This window comes from Fusarium falciforme, chromosome 5 (genome assembly GCF_026873545.1).
Source record: "Fusarium falciforme chromosome 5, complete sequence".
Classification (NCBI taxonomy): domain Eukaryota; kingdom Fungi; phylum Ascomycota; class Sordariomycetes; order Hypocreales; family Nectriaceae; genus Fusarium; species Fusarium falciforme.
The window spans coordinates 2,799,370-2,818,766 of record NC_070548.1 but is presented as its reverse complement, the minus strand read 5'-3'; the positions used below and the strand labels follow the sequence as shown (position 1 = coordinate 2,818,766).

The 19,397-nt window shown below is 54.1% G+C and overlaps 5 protein-coding genes and 1 pseudogene across 6 annotated transcripts, besides 1 other annotated feature; 4 read left to right on the top strand and 2 right to left on the bottom strand.

Annotated features, from left to right (window-relative positions):
• Positions 1 to 63: 63 nt before the first annotated feature.
• On the top strand, positions 64 to 1,502 carry NCS54_00708200 (Glutamate-5-semialdehyde dehydrogenase; the record flags this gene model as incomplete). The annotated part of the gene is made up of 3 exons (XM_053152517.1): positions 64 to 364; positions 418 to 579; positions 628 to 1,502. 3 exons carry the CDS (start codon positions 64 to 66, stop codon positions 1,500 to 1,502), a joined length of 1,338 nt encoding a protein of 445 aa, XP_053008492.1.
• Positions 1,503 to 1,773: 271 nt separating this feature from the next.
• On the bottom strand, positions 1,774 to 3,759 carry NCS54_00708100 (Replication protein A subunit; the record flags this gene model as incomplete). Its single annotated transcript, XM_053152516.1, has 4 exons — positions 1,774 to 1,873; positions 1,927 to 3,369; positions 3,418 to 3,669; positions 3,722 to 3,759. The coding sequence occupies 4 exons, from the start codon at positions 3,757 to 3,759 to the stop codon at positions 1,774 to 1,776; spliced, it is 1,833 nt and encodes a 610-aa protein (XP_053008491.1).
• Positions 3,760 to 4,365: 606 nt separating this feature from the next.
• Positions 4,366 to 5,448, top strand: NCS54_00708000 (DLH domain-containing protein; the record flags this gene model as incomplete). Its single annotated transcript, XM_053152515.1, has 4 exons — positions 4,366 to 4,477; positions 4,526 to 4,575; positions 4,630 to 5,299; positions 5,354 to 5,448. The coding sequence occupies 4 exons, from the start codon at positions 4,366 to 4,368 to the stop codon at positions 5,446 to 5,448; spliced, it is 927 nt and encodes a 308-aa protein (XP_053008490.1).
• Positions 5,449 to 5,533: 85 nt separating this feature from the next.
• Positions 5,534 to 6,594, bottom strand: NCS54_00707900 (Hypothetical protein; the record flags this gene model as incomplete). The annotated part of the gene is made up of 2 exons (XM_053152514.1): positions 5,534 to 6,516; positions 6,570 to 6,594. 2 exons carry the CDS (start codon positions 6,592 to 6,594, stop codon positions 5,534 to 5,536), a joined length of 1,008 nt encoding a protein of 335 aa, XP_053008489.1.
• Positions 6,595 to 11,955: 5,361 nt separating this feature from the next.
• Positions 11,956 to 12,459, top strand: NCS54_00707800 (Hypothetical protein; the record flags this gene model as incomplete). Its single annotated transcript, XM_053152513.1, has 2 exons — positions 11,956 to 12,194; positions 12,246 to 12,459. 2 exons carry the CDS (start codon positions 11,956 to 11,958, stop codon positions 12,457 to 12,459), a joined length of 453 nt encoding a protein of 150 aa, XP_053008488.1.
• Positions 12,460 to 15,597: 3,138 nt separating this feature from the next.
• NCS54_00707700 lies at positions 15,598 to 17,858 on the top strand (annotated as a pseudogene). The gene is made up of 3 exons: positions 15,598 to 16,033; positions 16,093 to 17,361; positions 17,410 to 17,858.
• Positions 15,598 to 17,858: a sequence feature.
• Positions 17,859 to 19,397: the final 1,539 nt, after the last annotated feature.

Below are 19,397 nucleotides of genomic sequence, written 5' to 3'. Positions count from 1 at the left end.
TTAAACCATCTCCCTCCATATCAAACACTCACCACCAACAAAAGAACTTCACCAAACTTCACAATGTCCCTCACAAACGCCTCCCCCGAGGCCGCAGCCAGCGCCGCAAAGACGGCCTCCTTCGCCCTCGCCACCCTCCCCGCCTCGGCCCGCAACAGCGCCCTCGACGCCATCCACGCCGCACTCACGGCCGCCAAGGACGACATCCTCGCCGCCAACGCCCGCGACCTGGAGCTCGCCGCAAAGGCTGCTGCTGATGGTTCCCTCAGCCAGGCTCTCGTGTCGCGGCTGGATCTGGGCAAGAAGGGCAAGTGGGAGGATATGCTCAAGGGTATTCTCGATGTGAGGGATCTTGAGGATCCAGGTTGGTTTCTTATTCTTGTGTGGTTGAGCTTGAAAGACTCACTTTTTCAATAGTTGGTCAGGTTCAGATGAGGACTGAACTTGATAATGATCTTGTCATGGAGCGTGTCTCATGCCCCATCGGTGTGCTTCTCATCATCTTTGAGGCCCGACCCGAGGTCATCGCCAACATTGCCTCTCTCGCCATCAAGTCTGGTAACGCCGCTATTCTCAAGGGTAAGTTTCCCTCCTATCATCTCTACTCACAAAACTCACATCCCCTAGGAGGAAAGGAATCCACCGAGTCTTTCGTCGCCATCTCCAAGGTCATCTCTTCAGCCCTGGAGACAACTCAGGTCCCCAACTCAGCCATCCAACTTGTCACCACCCGCGATGTCATCGCCCAGCTCCTTGCCCAGGACCGCTACATCGACCTCGTCATCCCCCGTGGCTCTAACGATCTGGTCCGCTACATCAAGGAGTCGACAAAGATTCCCGTCCTCGGCCACGCAGACGGTCTTTGCCACATCTACCTCACTGCCTCGGCAGACAAGGACAAGGCCATCACCGCCATCGTCGACTCCAAGACCAGCTATCCCGCTGCCTGCAACGCCGTCGAGACCCTCCTCGTCCAGGATACCGCTCTGACTACCGTCTTCCCCGGTGTTGCTGCTGCTCTCGCCGCCAAGGGCGTTTCTCTCCGTGTTGACGAGGCCAGCAAGGTCGCCATTGCATCCCTCTCTCTCGAGGGTGTTCAGGATGTCACGGCCGAGGACTATGACACGGAGCATCTCTCCCTCACCATCGGCGTCAAGACCGTCTCTTCCCTTGACGAGGCCATCACCCACATCAACACCCACGGCTCTCACCACACCGACGCCATCATGACCTCCGACTCGGCTGAGGCTGAGCGGTTCATGAACGAGGTTGACTCTGCCGGTGTTTACTGGAATGCTGCTACCCGTCTCGCCGACGGTATGCGCTACGGCTTCGGTACCGAGGTTGGTATCAGCACCAACAAGATCCATGCCCGTGGACCTGTTGGTCTCGAGGGCTTGACCATCTACAAGTACAAGATCCGCGGTGACTACCAGGCCACCGCTGACTACGGAGACGGCGAGGGCAAGAAGCCCTGGAAGCACCAGAGACTGCCCCTGTAGTTAGATACCAGGCATTAGGGCATCCTGCACACATGACGGCGTTGGGTTAATAAAAGCTTGTTGAATCCTCTTGAGCATTTAAATCATTTTCTATTCACCCCAGATGATACTGCCTTCGTCGCGATGCTCATTTCATTATGTATTGCGTAATGTTCATGTCCACGACATTGTAGACCGATCCTTTCATCCCGGCTTTACAAGGTATACATGGTAAGACAACCCCCAATCTCTTTTCGCCATCCCGCACGCACTAGAATCGCAGCCTTCATCTTCATACTCCCATGTTCTCGTACTCTTTAATCATCTCCTTGAGCTTGTTGCCCTCTGAAGTAAAGTCCAGGGGCATAGCACTCATCACCTGATATCGTATCCTATAGCACTAATGTTAGTATCTCACACACAGTCAGGGAACACGGCAACGTACCTCTGAGCCTCGCCAAAGTTGTCCATCTTTGCTCTGCATCGGAACGTGAGCTTCTTGCAGTTGGCCTCCTCAAATGCCGCCGTGAACTTGGTTGGGTCATCCGACTCCTTCAGCTCCATCATCTCGTTGGCTGTACGACCCAGGATCTTCTGGCCAGAATCATCGAAGCAGCTGAGCCATTGGTGGCTGGTGTGGTCGGCCACGTTAAGAGACAGAATGTATCGGTATTCCGGCCTATCGTGCGACACATTGCACTTCTCGCAATGCCAAGTGCCATCTCCCATCTCCGTCACCTTCTTATTGCAGCCCTGGGAAGCACAGGCTGGGTAGCAAAAGGTGTCTTGCTTCATAAAGACGATAGTCGCCTTGATGGTGTAGTAGGCTTGGTCATCCATGCCCAGGTTCTCATCCTTGACCTGAGAGATGGTCTTGATCTCGTCCTTTCGGCCAGTGGCGTTGCCCATGCTCGCCATGCCCTGGTGGGTTGCAAAGGTGTCTGTTCGTCCAGCGGAGTCATACCATCCCTTGAGTCGATGAGCATCAGGAATGTCGGGATCAACACTCATTGTGCCAGAAGAAAGGAGACTGAGACTCTTTCCACCAAAGTCGGATACCTTGGTGCCCTTGAAGGCAACAACAGACTCGGCGGGGGCGTCGAACGAGTTGGCCGTCTTGCCCCAAACTGTAACACGGACTGAGTAGCCAGTATCATCCACGAGGGTTAGCTCTCGCTTCTGGAAAGGTCGGCCGTCCTTCTTGGATACAATCTCTCCAATCTCGCCGACCTCCTTGAGCACACCGATCACATCGACTGTGTTGTCCTTCTCCACGCTCTGCAGCTCCTGGATGGTGCAGAAGTTGAACCTCACTTGAGGCACATTGGTCTGGTCCTCGGCCTTCTCAATGACTGTATCCCGTTCAAAAGCGAGCTCGTAGTCGTTGGGAAGGTTGGAGAACTGCTTCTTGGCCAGTGACACTCGGCAAGGAGTGGAGATATAGTAAACAGAGCCCTCCTGCAGACGGTCATAGAAGGCATCGCACTGCTCGTTGAAACCAGTGGCTTTGATCTCACCACTCTCATCCAGAAGGTTAACGCTGAACAGCTTTCCCTCGCCTGTGGCCTTGTGCCATGTCTTGATATCCGACTTGGAGGTGACTCGAGCCTTGATGGTCCACTTGTGCGCAAAGGGCGACAGGCCCTCGATGGGGTAGATGTTGCTGCCACCGTGCATGGCTGGTCGCGAAGGCATCGACTGCTGCTGTTGCTGCTGCTGGAACTGTTGGGGCTGTGGCTTTTGCTCCTCCTTCTTAACACCGTAGAAGTCTCCTCCGGCGATGGCACCCTCCTGACCGGGTGGCTTTGCGTCGACCGCGACCGGCTCGCCAATTTTGTCCTGGATGCCAAGGGATTCGACGACTTCGAGATCGAGGATGACAAGGATACTAGGTGTGGTCAGAAGCAGTCGAGACGACGGTGAATCACAAACTCACTTCTTGCCCTTCAGGTTGTTGGGAGTGTATTGCTTGATCCGGGCAAAGCAGCCTCGGACGAGCTTGTTGTCGCGGACGACATGGTTGGCCTGTGTAGCAAGCATAGTCTGAACGTAATGCTGGCCATCGCTCATAACGAGACGGTATCGTTCACCTCCTTGGGCCGAAGGGGCCATCTGCTTGACTTGGAGGCATTGCAAGACGGGTACGGGGAAGAGCTTGGCGGCCTTGTCGGGATCGTTGAAGATCACGCTGACAAAAAGTTAGTGAACGAAGAAGGGAGATGAGAAACGAGAAAACGCACTCAAGAGCGCCTCGAGAGAGCGCTGAAGCTGCAGCCATGGTTGCCGTGAGCTGTGATCGGTTCTCGGCGGTAGATTGTGTGTATCGCGTTGGTTTGATGGCTTGGTTGAGTAGCTGTCTGGGGGAAGGTGATGGAAGTGGACGATAAAAGGAAGATGGTGCCTACGACGCGTTCAGCGCGTTCCACTCAACGCGCTGTGTGGCAAGAGATCGCGGGGTCGTTGGATTATGTAATGCTACGGCAGTTGATGGCTGGGGCAACCGGGGGCGAACCACACGATCTCGACAACCTAGCTAGTAGAGAATGCCAAGTGTGAATGTCAAGATATACAGGGTATTGGGCCTTTCTAGTATAGAATTGATATTGTGAAGCTCAGATTTACTGACATAAACCACCTGACTTCGCTGTTGCATGAACCAATATTCACCTGTCGCCGCGTCACGCACAAGGAAGAGCTCCTGCAGGGAGTTACCCCTCCAACATGACGTTGGATTCCAGCCAAGGCGCCGCAGCGCAGCGCAGCTGTCCAACCTCAGGCAGCCCCTCAACTGCAATCAGCCATGCATCAAACAACAACATCATCTGCCTGCCAATCCTACGACACTACGCATCTCGATCGCAGATAGGACAACCAGAAAACCACCATGGCTGACGCAGATAATGCTACTAGAGCTCCCGAGAGCGACGCCCAGGAGACCCGCGCTGCCCCTTCGGCGCCTGTTGTCGGCGAGCACTGCGTAACCGACAGACCTACTCGTATGTTCTGCATTCCCGATCATTCCCATCCCATACTAACAGGTGCAGCTTCTGGGCAGGCCTCTACTGGCGAGATCATCAAGCTCAATGACGTTGATGTGCGACCAACCATTGACCCCATCTATACTGTCGCTAACGACGCTCGCCTCTAGGTCTACATCTCCAAGCCCACCGACTACCCTCATGCCCCTTCCCGGCTCCTCCTCCTCCTTACCGGAGGCACAGGCATCAAGTCCACCAACAACCAGATCCAGGCCGACAAGTTCGCCTCTGAGGGCTACCTCGTCCTCATGCCCGACCTCTTCGCCGGCGACACAGCCCCAGGCGCAACCGCCGTCACCGACGACTCCACATCTATCCTCGAGCAGTTAAAGCTGAAGGCTGTCGAGGTTACAAAATCGTTCCTCATTGACATGTGGCTCGCCCGCGTCACTGAGGACCGCGTCATGCCTATCCTGCACAAGGTGATCGATGCTGCCCGAGAGCAGTACGCAGACTCCATCCAGCGTGGCGATGGCATCTATGCAGCCGGGTATTGCGTCGGTGCGCGGTTCGTTTTACTTCTTGCCAAGAAGACAAAGGTTGTTGAAGGGGATGCCGAGAGCGGAGGACTCAAGTCCGGGCCATTCATCAAGGCCGGTGCTTTGGCACATGCCGCCTCAGTAACCCCCGATGACTTCAAAGACATCAGTGCTCCTCTGAGCCTGGTTTGCGTCGAAAATGATCCTCTCTTCACCGATGAGGTGCGGATAGCAGGAGAGGATACCATGTCCGATGCAAACCTAGAGCACGAGGTCCAGGTATATCCTGGAGTGCCGCACGGTAAGTCAATGCTTCACCCATCTATACATCTTGATCATCAGCTCACTATATCAGGGTTTGCCGTTGTCGGCGAGTATCAGGATGCTGCCATCAAGGACGCCCAGGCTACAGCGTATGAGCAGATGCTCAAGTGGATTCAGTCACATTGAGGAAAGCGATGGATTTTTTTGCTTTGACGAACACAAGCGTGGCGTCGTCAAGAGTTGTCTCCTATTTTCGAGTTATGGATGGTGCCTACGAGATAGTACATATGATCTTGCCCAGATTCTTGGCCTCTTCCATGTGCTTGTGAGCCTCCTGGATCTCCTCCCATGGCAGAACCTTGTCCACAAAGATCTTCAACTTGCCTGACTCAAAGTCTGGGAGATACTCTTCGAGGCGGTCACGAAGCTTTCCCTGGTACTCCTCGTCCCGGCTCCTCAGCGTGCTGCCCTCGATTCGAAGTCTCTTGTACAGGATCTGCGAGATGTCGGCTTCGGGGATCTTGACACCACCCAGCGTGCCCAGGAGGACGATACGTCCGTCCCGTGCAGCGGCCGTCTGGTTCTGCTGGAAGTAGCTTGCACCAACAAAGTCCACGATATAGTCGACGCCGTTACCGTCGGTGTGTTTCTTGATCTCCTCCGCCCAGTCCTGCGTCTTGTAGTTGAAGGCCGCGGTGGCTCCGAGCTTCGAGGTGATAAAGTCGCACTTTTCCTGGGACCCGGCCGTGGCAAAGACCTGGGATGCACCGGCAATCTTTGACAACTGGATGCCAGCAATAGACACGCCCGAGGCACCGGCGTGCCACAAGATCGACTTACCTTTGGTGAAGCCAAGCACAAGGTGCAGTGCCTGTGTCGCCGTGATCCAAGTTTCCGGGATGCCAGCACATGTCACAAAGTCCATTGACGACGGCTTGTGCAGCAACATGCGAGTACTGACGGCAAGGTACTCGGCGTAGGCGCCACCGTAGGCAAGCCCAAAGACTTCGTCACCCTGCTTAAAGGCACCGTGGTCACCGGGCCCAAGGGACTCGATGGTGCCGCTGAACTCGACGCCCAGCGTTGCGGGGGCTTGAGGCGGAAGCGGGTAGAAGCCGCGTCGCTGGACTATATCCATACGGTTTATGCCAAAGGCTTTGACACGGACGAGGGCCTGTCCTTCAGTAGGCGAGGGCTTTGGCGTCTGAGAGTTGATGAAGAGGGCATCTCGCTCGCCTTTACCGCCTCGGATATCTGCGAACTAGGTTAGACGGTCCTGGTCTTGGACTTGCATCCTGCTCCCGTACCGACTGCCTTGATCAGATCCGCCATGTTGTAGTTTCAGGTATTCGTTTCGGGCGTTAAAGGTGACTATGGTGGAAATTCGAAGCTGAAGCTTAAAGCGCAAGACGGTCACAGATGGTTGAGTGAAACCGATGACGCACATTAGTAATACTCTCAGACGCAATGTCGTCAACCTCCGACAAACTTTGGCCAGACATACGGGGCCAATGATACTCTGTGTAGCGACGACACCTGCAACACACAACTTTGTGCCATGATGACTTCGACTTGGTGTTTGACAAGGTAATCCGCTGGTGTCAAGTCCCAGGAGGACACAAGCTGAGGGCGAGATTGATTCAGAGGTCCGACCGGAGGTGCAATCGAGCAATTGGCCTGGTTGAATTGAACCGGGGTCGCTTGACACCTGGAATTGCTCACATCGTTATCTCTCCCTTTTCTCAATCACAGAGCGCATTTCGGCCTTCTCTCAATGGATGTCAAGAGCAGAGTCCGAGGACCCTTGCTCTTGTCGTGGAACGAGAATCGACAAAAGGCAGGTTCGGGTTAGCGAAAAAAGGCCGCGGAACCAAAAAACAGATACAGAATGCGGCACAGAACATGCTCTCGTCTCCGCCAACACGAGAGACAAAGCGGAAGCCGCTCAGACTCGGCTGGCCAAGAGTGTTGCCACCACAGCCAAGAAACACAGACAAGCGTGCGGCTCGGACAGACGAATCAAGGCACTTGCAATTACGCCTGAGGCGATAGTCAACTCCCGGAAACGCTGGGGATGGGATGGTGTGCTGGTGTCGCTTCGACGGTAGCTGTTCTGGCCATGGGCCGGTCAGACCATTCGGAGAAGAGGCAATTATCATCCTCGGCCAGGCCCCCGGAGAAGTGATTCAAAGACGAGCAAGGGATTGGAAATTAGCCATGGAGAAAACAGCGAGGGGCCGACCTGTAGGAACCACGGCCAGCAGTCCCGGGTGTGGCAAATCGAACCAGCCAAGTATAGATCGAGCCAAGTGATAACAAAGTAGGTTAGGGTTAGAGATGTGACTTGGACGGACCGCAGTTGGTTCCATCGACGGAGCGTCGACTAACGACGGGGCGAGCAAATTGGGTGTTTTGGTTGTCTGGGCGAGATGTCAAAACATGCAGCGGCTCATTAAACGCCGGCAGGGAAAAAACAACAACACAATCGACAGCAACTCGAGCCCCGGGTTGCTATTCGTGCGGTCCGGGGGCGTTCGCGAGATGTCGGTCACGCTGCATGAGCATGCAACGCACAGAACGTATGGTTGCAGCACAGCAGATTCTCTGTATCATGCAAGGGCAAGAAGCATGGCTGCGGGACGGGCGAGATGAGAAGGTTAAGCTGGGAATAGTCTGGGCGATCTCCAGATCATGGTCAGTGGTGGAAATTAATTCCGGGTATGGCCTTCCGAGCAGCTCCAAATCAAGGAGTCCTGAGCGGCTAAGAAAAACTTGACCGACGAACAAGCGTCGATGGTAGCCTTTGATCCTGGAAACTGGGCTTGAGAGGCTTGGGAGGCTTGCGGAAGATTCAACGTCTGAGCTGTTCACTGACGGCTCGAGGTGGGATGAGTCGAATTGGGACAGTGGAAGTGCTTGGGGCGTGTGCCAAAGGGGAAATAGGATATGGGGGTGATACGAAATTGGAGAGCGAGAAAAGAAACTCGCCCGACAAAGTTTCGAGGCCCATCGACCCGTTCGTCCAGCGGTTGCACGGTATCGCGTGCTCTTGTCGATGGTGACTGCGAGATGCGATCCAGTATCAGGCACTTTCATGGGCCTATCTGCCAAGCCTGTCTCCCAGGCCTTCTCCAGACGGGGTGTTCCAGGATCCGTCTATCAAAGCACCTGGGCCAAGCATCATCCTGAATGACCCTGCCTTGGCCGGATTCTCTTTGCTAGCTTGTCCTTCCATCTCCCCAGTCGACGAAGCTCGCGGGAAGTCCATGCTAACTTCGTAGTGTCTGTTGGTCAAAGCTAGCGCGCCGCCTCGTGGCATTGGACCGGTTGGCTATCGCGGTTTTCTGGATACAGAAGGACGGTCAAAAGCTTGACAACAACCAGCAAAGCCCTAGCAGGCTACCCCTGGCCATTGAATCTCTCTCATGTGGGCAAGAATCGAGATGGAGAAGCTGGCTGGGGTTTGAACTTAGGAGGCATGGGTTTTCCGTCTGTCCTGGAGGCGAAAAGGCGGTAGAACAAAGCATCATCTTGATGAGGTCGTGGGTCGCCGACCCCACCGGGACATTCGTCGGGGAGTCATGACTCGATGGGGAAGGCTTGATGGAGAAGATACGAGAACTGAACCACAGACAAGCTCCCCTGATAGCTGGTACGCGCTGTGACTCGCTGGCTCGGAGCTTGAAAGGGCATGGGCTCAAGCTCCGATCTGGTCTCGACTGGATGTCAGGGCCGGAAATGATGTTGTGGGATGATAAGGCTGCGGGGGTTATAGGTGCTCATGCCGCTGTTGTCGGAACTAGAAGTCGGGTTTGGTGCCTCTGGGGCAAACCTGGTGGATAAGGGGGAAATTATGGAGGAGACATGTGTGTAGCAAACCACCAAGGAACGCTTGATGCCTTATCACCGAACGTCTGGGGTACGTATGGAAGAGCCGTATCTGTTGATGAAGTCCGACTTTGAGAGTTGACTCGAGCGCAAAAGGCCCCGACAAGGGGCTCGAGGGGTTTCCAGGGTCGTCTCCAGAGAGATGCTGACACCCACGAGACATCCAGATGCAACCATGGAATCTCTCTCGGCCAGACCAGGGGACAGAAACAGCCGAGAAGCCCTGAGAAGGGAGAGTCAGAGAACAGCACAGGGCATTAGTGAGTCGCAAACCGTCCACCAGGACTGGATCAACCCTCTAACAACTGCAACATGGCGACCAGCCGAGGACAAATTACCGTTACCGGCTGTTTGGAGAGCGGCAGCCTCTCCATTTTGGAAGGAGACTCGTCAGCTAAGGGCGGCGCTGCTCATCTGGGGCTAGGGGCGGAACGGCCAATGAAGTGTCCAAGCAAATCGAGAAGCGCCGGCACATCGGCTGGTCGTGGACCAAGCGGCGGGCCAATAGTCTTGGTCTGGATGATCCCTTTCTGATGAAGCAATTCGCCGCTTTAACCGGTCTTCGGTGTGGCGCCCTGGTCGTGGAGTGTTGGATTTCGATGGAATTATCCCTCGTTTCGCTGGCTCCTCGCCAGTCACCTTCCCTATTCCGCTTCCGCTCCTCTGGTTTGGAGTCCACATTGATAGCCTTCCCTTTCCAAGGAATTTCTCCTTCCCCTATCCCCTGCCTGAGGCGTGTGTGACTGTGGATAGTCGCCGTGGAGAGCCGAGGCTACAGAGCGCTGGCCAGTCAGAGCAGAGGCAAAGGAGCAGCGAGAGACAATTGCCGGCCGGTGTGTCCAGGGCCTGTAGAATTCCCCAGGTACATTTTTTGCCTCACTGGGCTGGGCCTTTGCTTCGCTGCCAGACTTTTAGCTAGACAGGGGCCCCCGTTGGTAGCCCGCGAGAGTGTGTGTCGTGGTATGACTGGTTCGCGCTGCTGGCCGCCAGGTCGTACAAGCCTTCTGTGGCGGACAGGATGAGCCCTAGCGACCTGTGGCGATTGTTTCTGGGGTTTTCGGCTCAGCTCAGATGGTATCAGAGGAACATGGAGGCTCCAGATGTCAGCTGGCTGAGTGCTCCAATACAGTCAGATTCAGCACAACACAGAACAGAACAAAGAGAGATGAGCCAATGGAGGCATCCATCAAGAGATGGATGCAAAAGGCGGGAAGGGTCTTGTTCCTGCATTAGTGCAACATTTATGCCAGGGCGGGATGGAGCTGGCAGTTGTGCAGGTGGGATGGAAGGAAAGCGCTAAACACTCAGGACGGCGGATGTCGCATGTACCCTCGCACCCGCCCAGTGAGCAGAAGGAGATGGGATCGTCCACGACACGCAATCTCAGACCACAGAAATAGAAGTGATATCGAGTCGAAGATCAATCTGTTGGTTGAAGCCCTCCTGTGAATATTTCCGAGCTCACCATATCAGTACTGATCGACATATGAAATGAAACCAGAAATAGCAAAATCCTACGTAACCAAATCCAGAATCCAATAGCACCACCACGGTCAGTAGCGATGCCATTATCACGGTAGCACTATCAACCACTAATCAACCATGGTGTGGGATGCATGAACGACTATGATGGCTGATGCTAGGGAGTCAGCAGGATACCTGTATAGCCTTATCAATCAAGCTGTGTTAGCAGGTACTCTTTATCTAAGCCTTAGCAAGGTCCGCGTCGGGCCCTCCGGTCGCATATTGGTCCGCGCCGCGCAGCATCTGATGAACTTCCTGGATCAGTGCCACTCGTCTAAACGGAGATGTTTCCCGTGAAGCGAAGCATAGAGACCATGATGATGTGCTGCTTTTCTCGTACCGTACGGGGGGCATAATCTCGTTTCCAGGTGAGGGCTCGCTGTGCATGCCCAGTCAATTCTATGAGATATGGTCGGGAACAGCTTGCGGTGCCTGCACCTTCCTCGTGCATTGTTATTCATCCCGTTCTAGCACCGACCCATGCTTAAACCTTGCCATACATCTCCTCATTTGATTTCTTTTTTAGTTCTTGTGTGTGTTTTTTTTAGGCTGGTCCGTCTCGGTCATCACTCTCGTCAGGGAGCGAGACAATAGCCGGGATTAAGGCCTCTCCACCCAAGAAGCATCACCAGGCACAGAGAAGCTCCCCACATCGACACCCCCTTTCCCCTTTCTCCATTGCTTGCTGTCGGCCGCACGCCCCCTGCTCTGTGGTCCCGGCCCCTGGATCCCTCGTCGTGTCGCCGCCGCTGATTTGACCCATGCTGAAATAACATGGCTCTGGAAAAAGAAGCCGCCCAGGATCCACGCCGAGTGGTGTGGCTACTCTCTGTTTTCCCAGACGGCAGGGCCCCCTGTTAACCTCAATTTGCGTTGCAGCCATTGGGAGAAGCGTCCATCTCCCGCCTCTGATGACCTCCTCCAAGAGACGTCTGGCCCTCGCATCTCCACTCGATGCTCCGTTGTACAGAGAAGGCTCTCTATCAAGCATCCACCCATGGTTGAATGAATGAGCTGTCTCCACCCCTCCACCACGATGCACCACCCCCCGTCGCCATCCCATCAACGGCCATCCCTATCCTCTTTGCAGGTCGTCCGTTCGGTATAAAGCTCGAGTCCTCCAGACCTCATGAGAGTTTCTTTCTTCCTTCCTCACCCACTCACACATTCGCTACAATACCCTGACTTTTAGTCAAGTACATTCGTTCCAGCAACCCTCCAACCTCTAAACAACCTACCTACAACTTTCGAGTTACCTTAATATCTCCAACCTCAGTCAAAATGAAGTTCGCTGCTGCCCTCGCTTTCGCCGCCGGCGTCTCTGCCTACGCCAAGGGCAACGTCACCTACACCACCGAGGTCGTCACTGCCTACACCACCTACTGCCCCGGCCCCACTGAGATCACCCACGGCGGCAAGACCTACACCATCACTGAGGCCACCACCCTGACCATCACTGACTGCCCTTGCACCATCACCAAGCCCGTGATCACCACCTCCGCTGTCGTCTGCCACGACTGGTAAGTCCCCAGATTCACGAGCTGCAAAGCATCATCACTAACATGCCCCAGCCCTGCTCCTCCCCCTGCCAAGGGCGGCAACTCCACCTTCGTCCCCGTTGTCCCCACTGGCAGCGCTCCCGGCAAGCCTGGCAAGCCCGAGGGCCCCGTTGCCACTCCCACCGGTGGTGCCCCCGAGGAGGTCCCCACTGCCGGCGCCGGCAAGGTCGCCGCTCTCTCTGGCGCTGGCCTCGCTGCCGTCGTCGGTCTCGCTGCCTTCCTGTAAATCAGCACCTAGCGCGTCTCGTCGACCACGTCCTACCTACGATTTCTTTATTTCGGTAATACCTAATTCGCGTGGGAGCCTGTGGGAGAGTTAGTGTTGGTTTCTTTTCAAAAGGGGATGCAAGCGATTTCAGGGAATGTATAGACTTTTTGGACACGAACATACGAACGGAGAACCGGTATACTTCTGCACAGCTCTATGGAGTCTTTGTCTAATGATGGCCACGCTTTGCAGGAATGAGACATTCTTGTACATGAGCTTTGTCTCGGCGTCCGGAAGGAACTCGCATACACCCTGTGTGAGGTCTCTTTCGAGGCTGGGAATATAATGTGTTTATTTGCCTTTGGAGCAACAATGGGACGATTGTGCCTTGGATAGCCCGCGGGTCGTTCTCATTTCTGCCCCTGATCAGAAACTTCAAGAGACGCATTACCTACCTCGAATCACCTCGCACCCGATCCCGTTTTCCTATTTTTGCGATATACTTTTGGGGAACACTCGAACACCTCTCAATAGTCTTCCGCCGAGGTGGTCGAGGCACATACCCCCTACAGCTGGGCGTGTTTATGGACTCTTGACAAGTACTTTCAATGTTGTGAGCCTGGGGAAATCTTGTATTATAGCTCAGGCACAGCAATCATTGCTGAGAGGCCAGTTTTGGCTCGGCAAACTTCATATCTTCTTCCATCTTGAATGTGAACTTGTATGTTTGTTGCGCTGATGTCTTGGATGCGGCGTCAAAATAAAGGGGCGTTTGTTTGTTTGCATTCTTCGGAGTATCGCCCCGACCAGCCATTGTTGACTAGCACGCGACCGTTATAGCCCGGGGTCATTTTAAGAATCTCACCAGCGATCCAGTCTCGTCGACCAGCGTGTGAAAAGCTTGGCCATGTGCCCAACTGTGCATGACTCTATCCCTGGGCGCTTGCTGGCCCAGGTCACAACACATACCACATTTGTTACCACCTCTCTCGCCCACGTCACACCGGGGTGCATGCCACGAAGCGCATGAGCTGGCTAGTCCTTGATTTCCCAGAATATCGCCGACTAAGTGAAGTTGCAGGATCAGACAGCTTGGGCGCCGTTGCCAGCGCCACCAGCGGCCGAGCGATGCACCACTTCCCAAGCGGTAAAGAGGCGCGAACGGCCAAATCGTGGCGGCCACGGGCGGCGTCGGAGGCGTCGAGACAGTGGATGCTGCTAAGCGAAATTGCGGTGTCATCTTCCATATCAAAACACCAGGGTTCTTTCTGCTTGCTGTCCAAGAGCCTACGCTCAGGCCTAGTGGAGCGAGGGGATCCAAAGCTGGTTAGGTTCACCGGCAAAAGAGCTGCTGTGCCGTCTCCGATGTTCATAGTTGTTGGTCATCATCTTTGTCGAGATAGGACACGGCAGAGCGATATCGGGATATTAGGGGAAGCCGCGGTGAGTCGTGTCTTTGGTAAATCTGGAGGCGGGGAGATAAGGGTTGTTAGCCCAGCCCATGTTTGTCTGGGGCTGTTGGCACCTGGGAGAGAATAGGTAGATAGGCACTGAAGTCCCTGGAGTTGAGAACACAGAATGTAGAAACATTACGCGTTTGCAGGCATATTCCACTCCCAACTGAACCAAACATGAACTGGCAGGGGCACAATAGAATGAACGAACCCCCCCATAAATCAGTACAGTCATAAGCATCGCATTTGAGGATAGATATATGGCGGCTGGTTCATAGGAAGAGCGAACTTGGGAGACCGCCTACCCTGGAGGATTGTCGCGATACTTCTTTTTCTTCGCCAAGCCCCTCTCTCCCATTTTCAGACTTCACCTCCGGGGGATGCAACATTCATGTCCCTTGAAGTTGGTCGGCCAATTGCTTGATACTGTGATTGGAAGTTCCTGGACCTACCATGCAGTTCATCCATTCCTCCATGCCACGAGGACCGAGGCATTCGCGAGTGCGTCTCGGTAACCAATTGCATCAGTTGCATGGTGGCTTTGCCGCGGAACTTGAGCTTGACCGCAGACAAGCCAGAGTTGAGTGCCGACAACATACTCAAGTTGGATGCATAAGGACAACCCCAAACACCTCCGGTTCCATCCGGGCTGAAAACACCCAAGTGGTGCGATTTTCTGCCTCATTCGCAGCGCCATCCTCACAGAGCTGTAAGCAGTCACGGCAGTGTCGTCGTCGCACGGCCGGAAGGGGGGAAGACCCGTCCGGGGTGGTTCGGTAGTTGGGCCGACGCACGTCCGCGTTCGCATCGAACAACGTGTATAAGGCAATGACTGTTTATTGTCAACAGATATCCTAAGAATGATGGACGACCACTCTACGAATTGGGTTACGCATTAATGGCAATATGCCAATTTGTCGGGTACGCTAACTACCTAGCAAGTGCAATTGAACGCCGAACACCCGGAATATCCCCGTCGACGCCTGGCACGGGCCTGGTTCATCAATGAGCGAGCCTCATTTATCATTGACAAAAAACTAAGGAGCTCCGTGCATGGTCTCGGGCTGGGCCCCGAACCGACGGTCATCGGTAAAGCTTACCGGACAAAGGGGAAGTTGAAGCTGGTTCCAATGGGGGGATTGGATGGAATGCGGGGGAGATAGCGCCTTCCCCGGGTTACCAGAGCTGCCAGTGGGCACGGAGAGCGGAAGGTGCAGTCGAGGCGCCGCGAACAGATAGCTTGGAGACACGAGGCAGGAGCACTGGACGTAAGCCGTCACTTCAACAACTCGACCTAGTAGTAGCTTCCACCCGCAACTAAGCCCTGATTACCTTACAGACGCTCCGACAAACCGGACAAAGCTCCACACATCCATGCCGACGACTTTCCCCGGATCTACTCCTTCTCCCTTTAACTCTGACATTGACACCTTCGTCAGACGGCATCATAGCCGAGGATATTCTTCACCAGGCATAGCCGTCTACAGCTTGTCAAAGGGACTTCAACGGACGCTTCTCAAGCAATCTGATGCCGTTGAACTTGAAACAGGCTCTTCAAGAAGTTGTCACCCTCGTCCGCCCCCGTAGAGCTTCGGTTTCCCTCCCTGTCTCTTGTTCTCGCCGGCCTACATTGTCATCTTTGCTGCCACAGATACAGCCTCTATCGTGTACAAAGACACGAAGATATTCATTCCACACCCAGAAAGAGACACAGCAAGCAAACCAGAGCCCGGGAGAGAAACCAGCCATGGCCGACGATCACGACTACCACATCCAGGACGAGGTGCTCCAGCACTCTCTTACAAACCGGGAAGACTTTTGGCGCCACCAGGCCGAGCACCTCCACTGGCATAAGCCCTTCTCTGCTACCATTCGGCTGACCAAAAAGACCCTCAAGAGCGGTGTTACCCATGACAGCTGGGAGTGGTTCCCGGACGGCGAGATCTCCACTTGCTACAACTGTGTCGATCGTCATGTTCTCGATGGCCATGGTGAATCTGTCGCCATCTACTTTGACAGCCCCGTCACGAACACGAGGGAAACATACACCTACCGTCAACTGCTTCATGAGGTTGAAACTCTCGCTGGTGTCCTCAGAGAGCAGGGGGTCGAGAAGGGTGATGTGGTTATGCTTTACAGTAAGTTGAACCGCTAAACCTTGACTTACACGCGGAGCAAAACCTGACCCCACGAATAGTGCCCATGATTCCCGCCGCAGTGATAGGCATCCTTGCCATCAACCGACTCGGTGCCATCCATTCGATCGTCTTTGGTGGCTTTGCACCCAATGCCCTGGCACAGCGTATTGATTCTTGTCAACCTGTCTTGATCTTGACAGCCTCTTGCGGAATCGACGGCAACAAGCCCCCAATTGCTTATCAGCCTCTGGTTGAGGAGGCCATTGGCCTGTCAACCCACAAGACCGGCAAGGTCATCGTTTGGCAACGAGATCAACTCAAATGGAACGTCAACCGCAAAGCGGGTCAGCTCAACTGGCAGAGTCTCGTCGGCAGTGCTCACTCTCGTGGAGTGAAAGCGGCCTGTGTGCCTGTCCCAAGTTCCTCACCTGTTTACATCATCCACACTTCTGGCACCACTGGTGCTCCCAAGGGAGTGTTGCGAGATGCTGGTGGCCATGCTGTTGGTCTGCACCTGTCCATCAGCTATCTTTTCAACATTCACGGCCCTGGATGCGTGTCCTTCACGGCTTCAGACATCGGCTGGATCGTTGGCCACTCCTACATCGTGTATGGCCCTCTCCTGACTGGTGCCGCAACTGTCCTATACGAGGGCAAGCCCGTTGGAACCCCTGATGCGTCTGCGTTTTGGGATATTATCAGCCGGTACAAGGTTACCACTCTATTCACTGCGCCTACCGCCCTCCGCGCCATCAAGCGTGAGGACCCCGAGAACCACTTCTTCATAGAGTATGGCAAGCGAGGAGGCCTCAAGACTCTCAAGGGCCTTTTCCTTGCTGGCGAGCGATCTGAACCTACATTGATCGAGATGTATCAAGAGCTCATGACCAAGTACTGCGCGTATAACGCTCATGTCATCGACAACTGGTGGTCAACTGAGGTCGGCTCTCCCATCACCGGGCGTGCGCTTGTTCCTCATGCTGGCAAGCACAGAAAGACGGACGTTCGTGGACACCCCCCACCTCAACTGAAGGCTGGCAGTGCCGGAAAGGCTATGCCGGGCTTTGATGTCCGCATCGTCGACGATGAGGGTGTTGAGGTGGAAAGAGGGTGCATGGGTAACATTGTTCTGGCAATGCCCCTGGCTCCCACAGGTTTCCGAACTCTTTGGAAGGACGAGGAGCGCTTCTGGAAGGGTTATTTGAAGAGGTTCGAGGGCAAGTGGCTTGATACTGGTGACTCTGGCTGGATCGACCAGCAGGGTTATATCCATGTCATGGCTCGAAATGACGACGTTCTGAATGTCAGCGCGCATCGTCTGTCTAGTGGTGAGTACTGTTCTGCTTTGGTCAAGACTTGAGCTCACAATTTGTTAGGTTCTATCGAGCAGGCTATTGCTTCTCATCCCCTCGTTGCTGAGGCATGTGTTGTTGGCATTCCTGACTCCCTTAAGGGCCAGCTTCCCTTTGCCTTTGTCACACTCTCGCTGAGGGATCACCCTGAAGATGCGGTGCCCAGCCAGGAGTTCACCAAGGAGATCCAGAAGCTTGTTCGTGGTCAGGTTGGTGCCATCGCAACATTGGGTGGTATTATTCAGGGCAAGGGCATGATTCCCAAGACACGGTCGGGCAAGATACTCCGGAGAGTGTTGAGGGAGATGGTGGAGAATGCTGTCCGCGGCGAACTTGCCAAGGAGGTGGCGGTGCCTAGCACAATCGAGGATGCGTCTACGTTGGAGGTCGCTCGTTCTAAGGTCGGCGAGTATTTCCAGAAGATGGGAGCCAAGCATGGAGAGGTGGATGGCATGATCAAGGCTCGACTGTGAGAAACTCGGGAGTGGTTTCTGGCAGGATGAGGGAGGATGGTTCAAGAATGAAGAGGACAGTTCATGTGGAGGACATTTTCAGCCAGGTTTCCTTTGTATAGCGATTCGTTTGGAGCTGGATTGTTGTCTTCCCTTTGAATAAGTTGCAGCCTCAAGTCCTTTCTCTATAGCAATCATGCCCTACAATGTTGGCTACAATAGCTCGAACGATTCTGCCTGCATCTGACTAGTCCCACTAATGGTTGACTAACTGGTCCTCTGCATTTTACGGATCTTTCTAGTTAATGTGGTCATGTTGACAATTGCACAGCCGTACAGCCTCGCAAGAAAGGGGTTGGTTGTCACAGTCTCATGACGCATTAGGCGACTTGACACCGGTATATCGAATTGAAACACGTAAATACTTGGTGTGCAATTGCCTCGATGCCGCATTTCTATTTGCTCTATGACGGAAAAATAACATGCCTTGGTGGACTTACGATCTTGAGGAGATTGGGTGATTGTGGACTCTACAACCATCACCAATACTCTCATCACCACGATGGCAAGCCCTGACTGCTCCAAAGGGGAGGTTGCTTCACCTCTTTAGGCAGTGTATCAACTCATCCAACAATATGTTTAATCGATGGGGTATGTTCTTCTGATCCCACAGCCGGAAACGCTGGGGAGAGGTAGTTGGTCAACTCGATCACGATAGACTCCATGAGGCGATGCAGACGCTCAGTCTAGCACATACGACCATACCCACTGGAGAACTCGGGATCCCGTCCGCTCTCCCATAGATAAGCCAGTGAGGGGCGGATTAGTAGTTGGGTCGGTGACGACCAGCGAATCCCCGCTGTTGTATGTTTTTTGCAGTTTGATACGACTATCTTTTTACCCTCCAACGTTGTTGGCAACATCTTGATGTGCTAGCTACACTGTAGGTCCTTCCAGTAGTCTGCAGCCACAGGAGAGCAGGGGCAGAAGGCGATGGGCTAGTTCAGATACTTCTGTCGAGCTTTGGAGATACCCTTCGACCTCCTGGGAGTCCTCTATCAACCTGGCTTGTGATATTTTGGTAGCCTTTTGCACGAGCGTGTCCATACTATCATTATCGTACTGAAATATTCACTGAGAGGCCATTCTTGTCTATTTAAGGTTGTCATGATTCCCCATTGAGGCGTACCTTGAATCTGGCATCACGGGCCGAGATGCACTCGTAGCAGGTGGCGAATGCGTAACTCACCCACAGATTCCTCATTGACTTGGTTCCATTTGTGCTGGCTGAGCTAAAAGAAGACAATAACGCCAAGCTAATTGTTGACGGGAGACTGGATTGGGAGGAGTGGAAAGCTGTTGCCCTGGGGCGGTGCGAAGATGGTTTCTGTGAGACGTCTTTTCTGGGGAAATTGAGATGACAACGGCAACTTGAATTCAAAACAGCCAACCCCCTATCCATAGTCTCATGAGAATATGCAGGCCTCCGATGATCTATGCAGTAACCGACAAACTCCGAGTATTTGTGTTTTCGTCTCATGCAAAACAGCCTCCATGCAC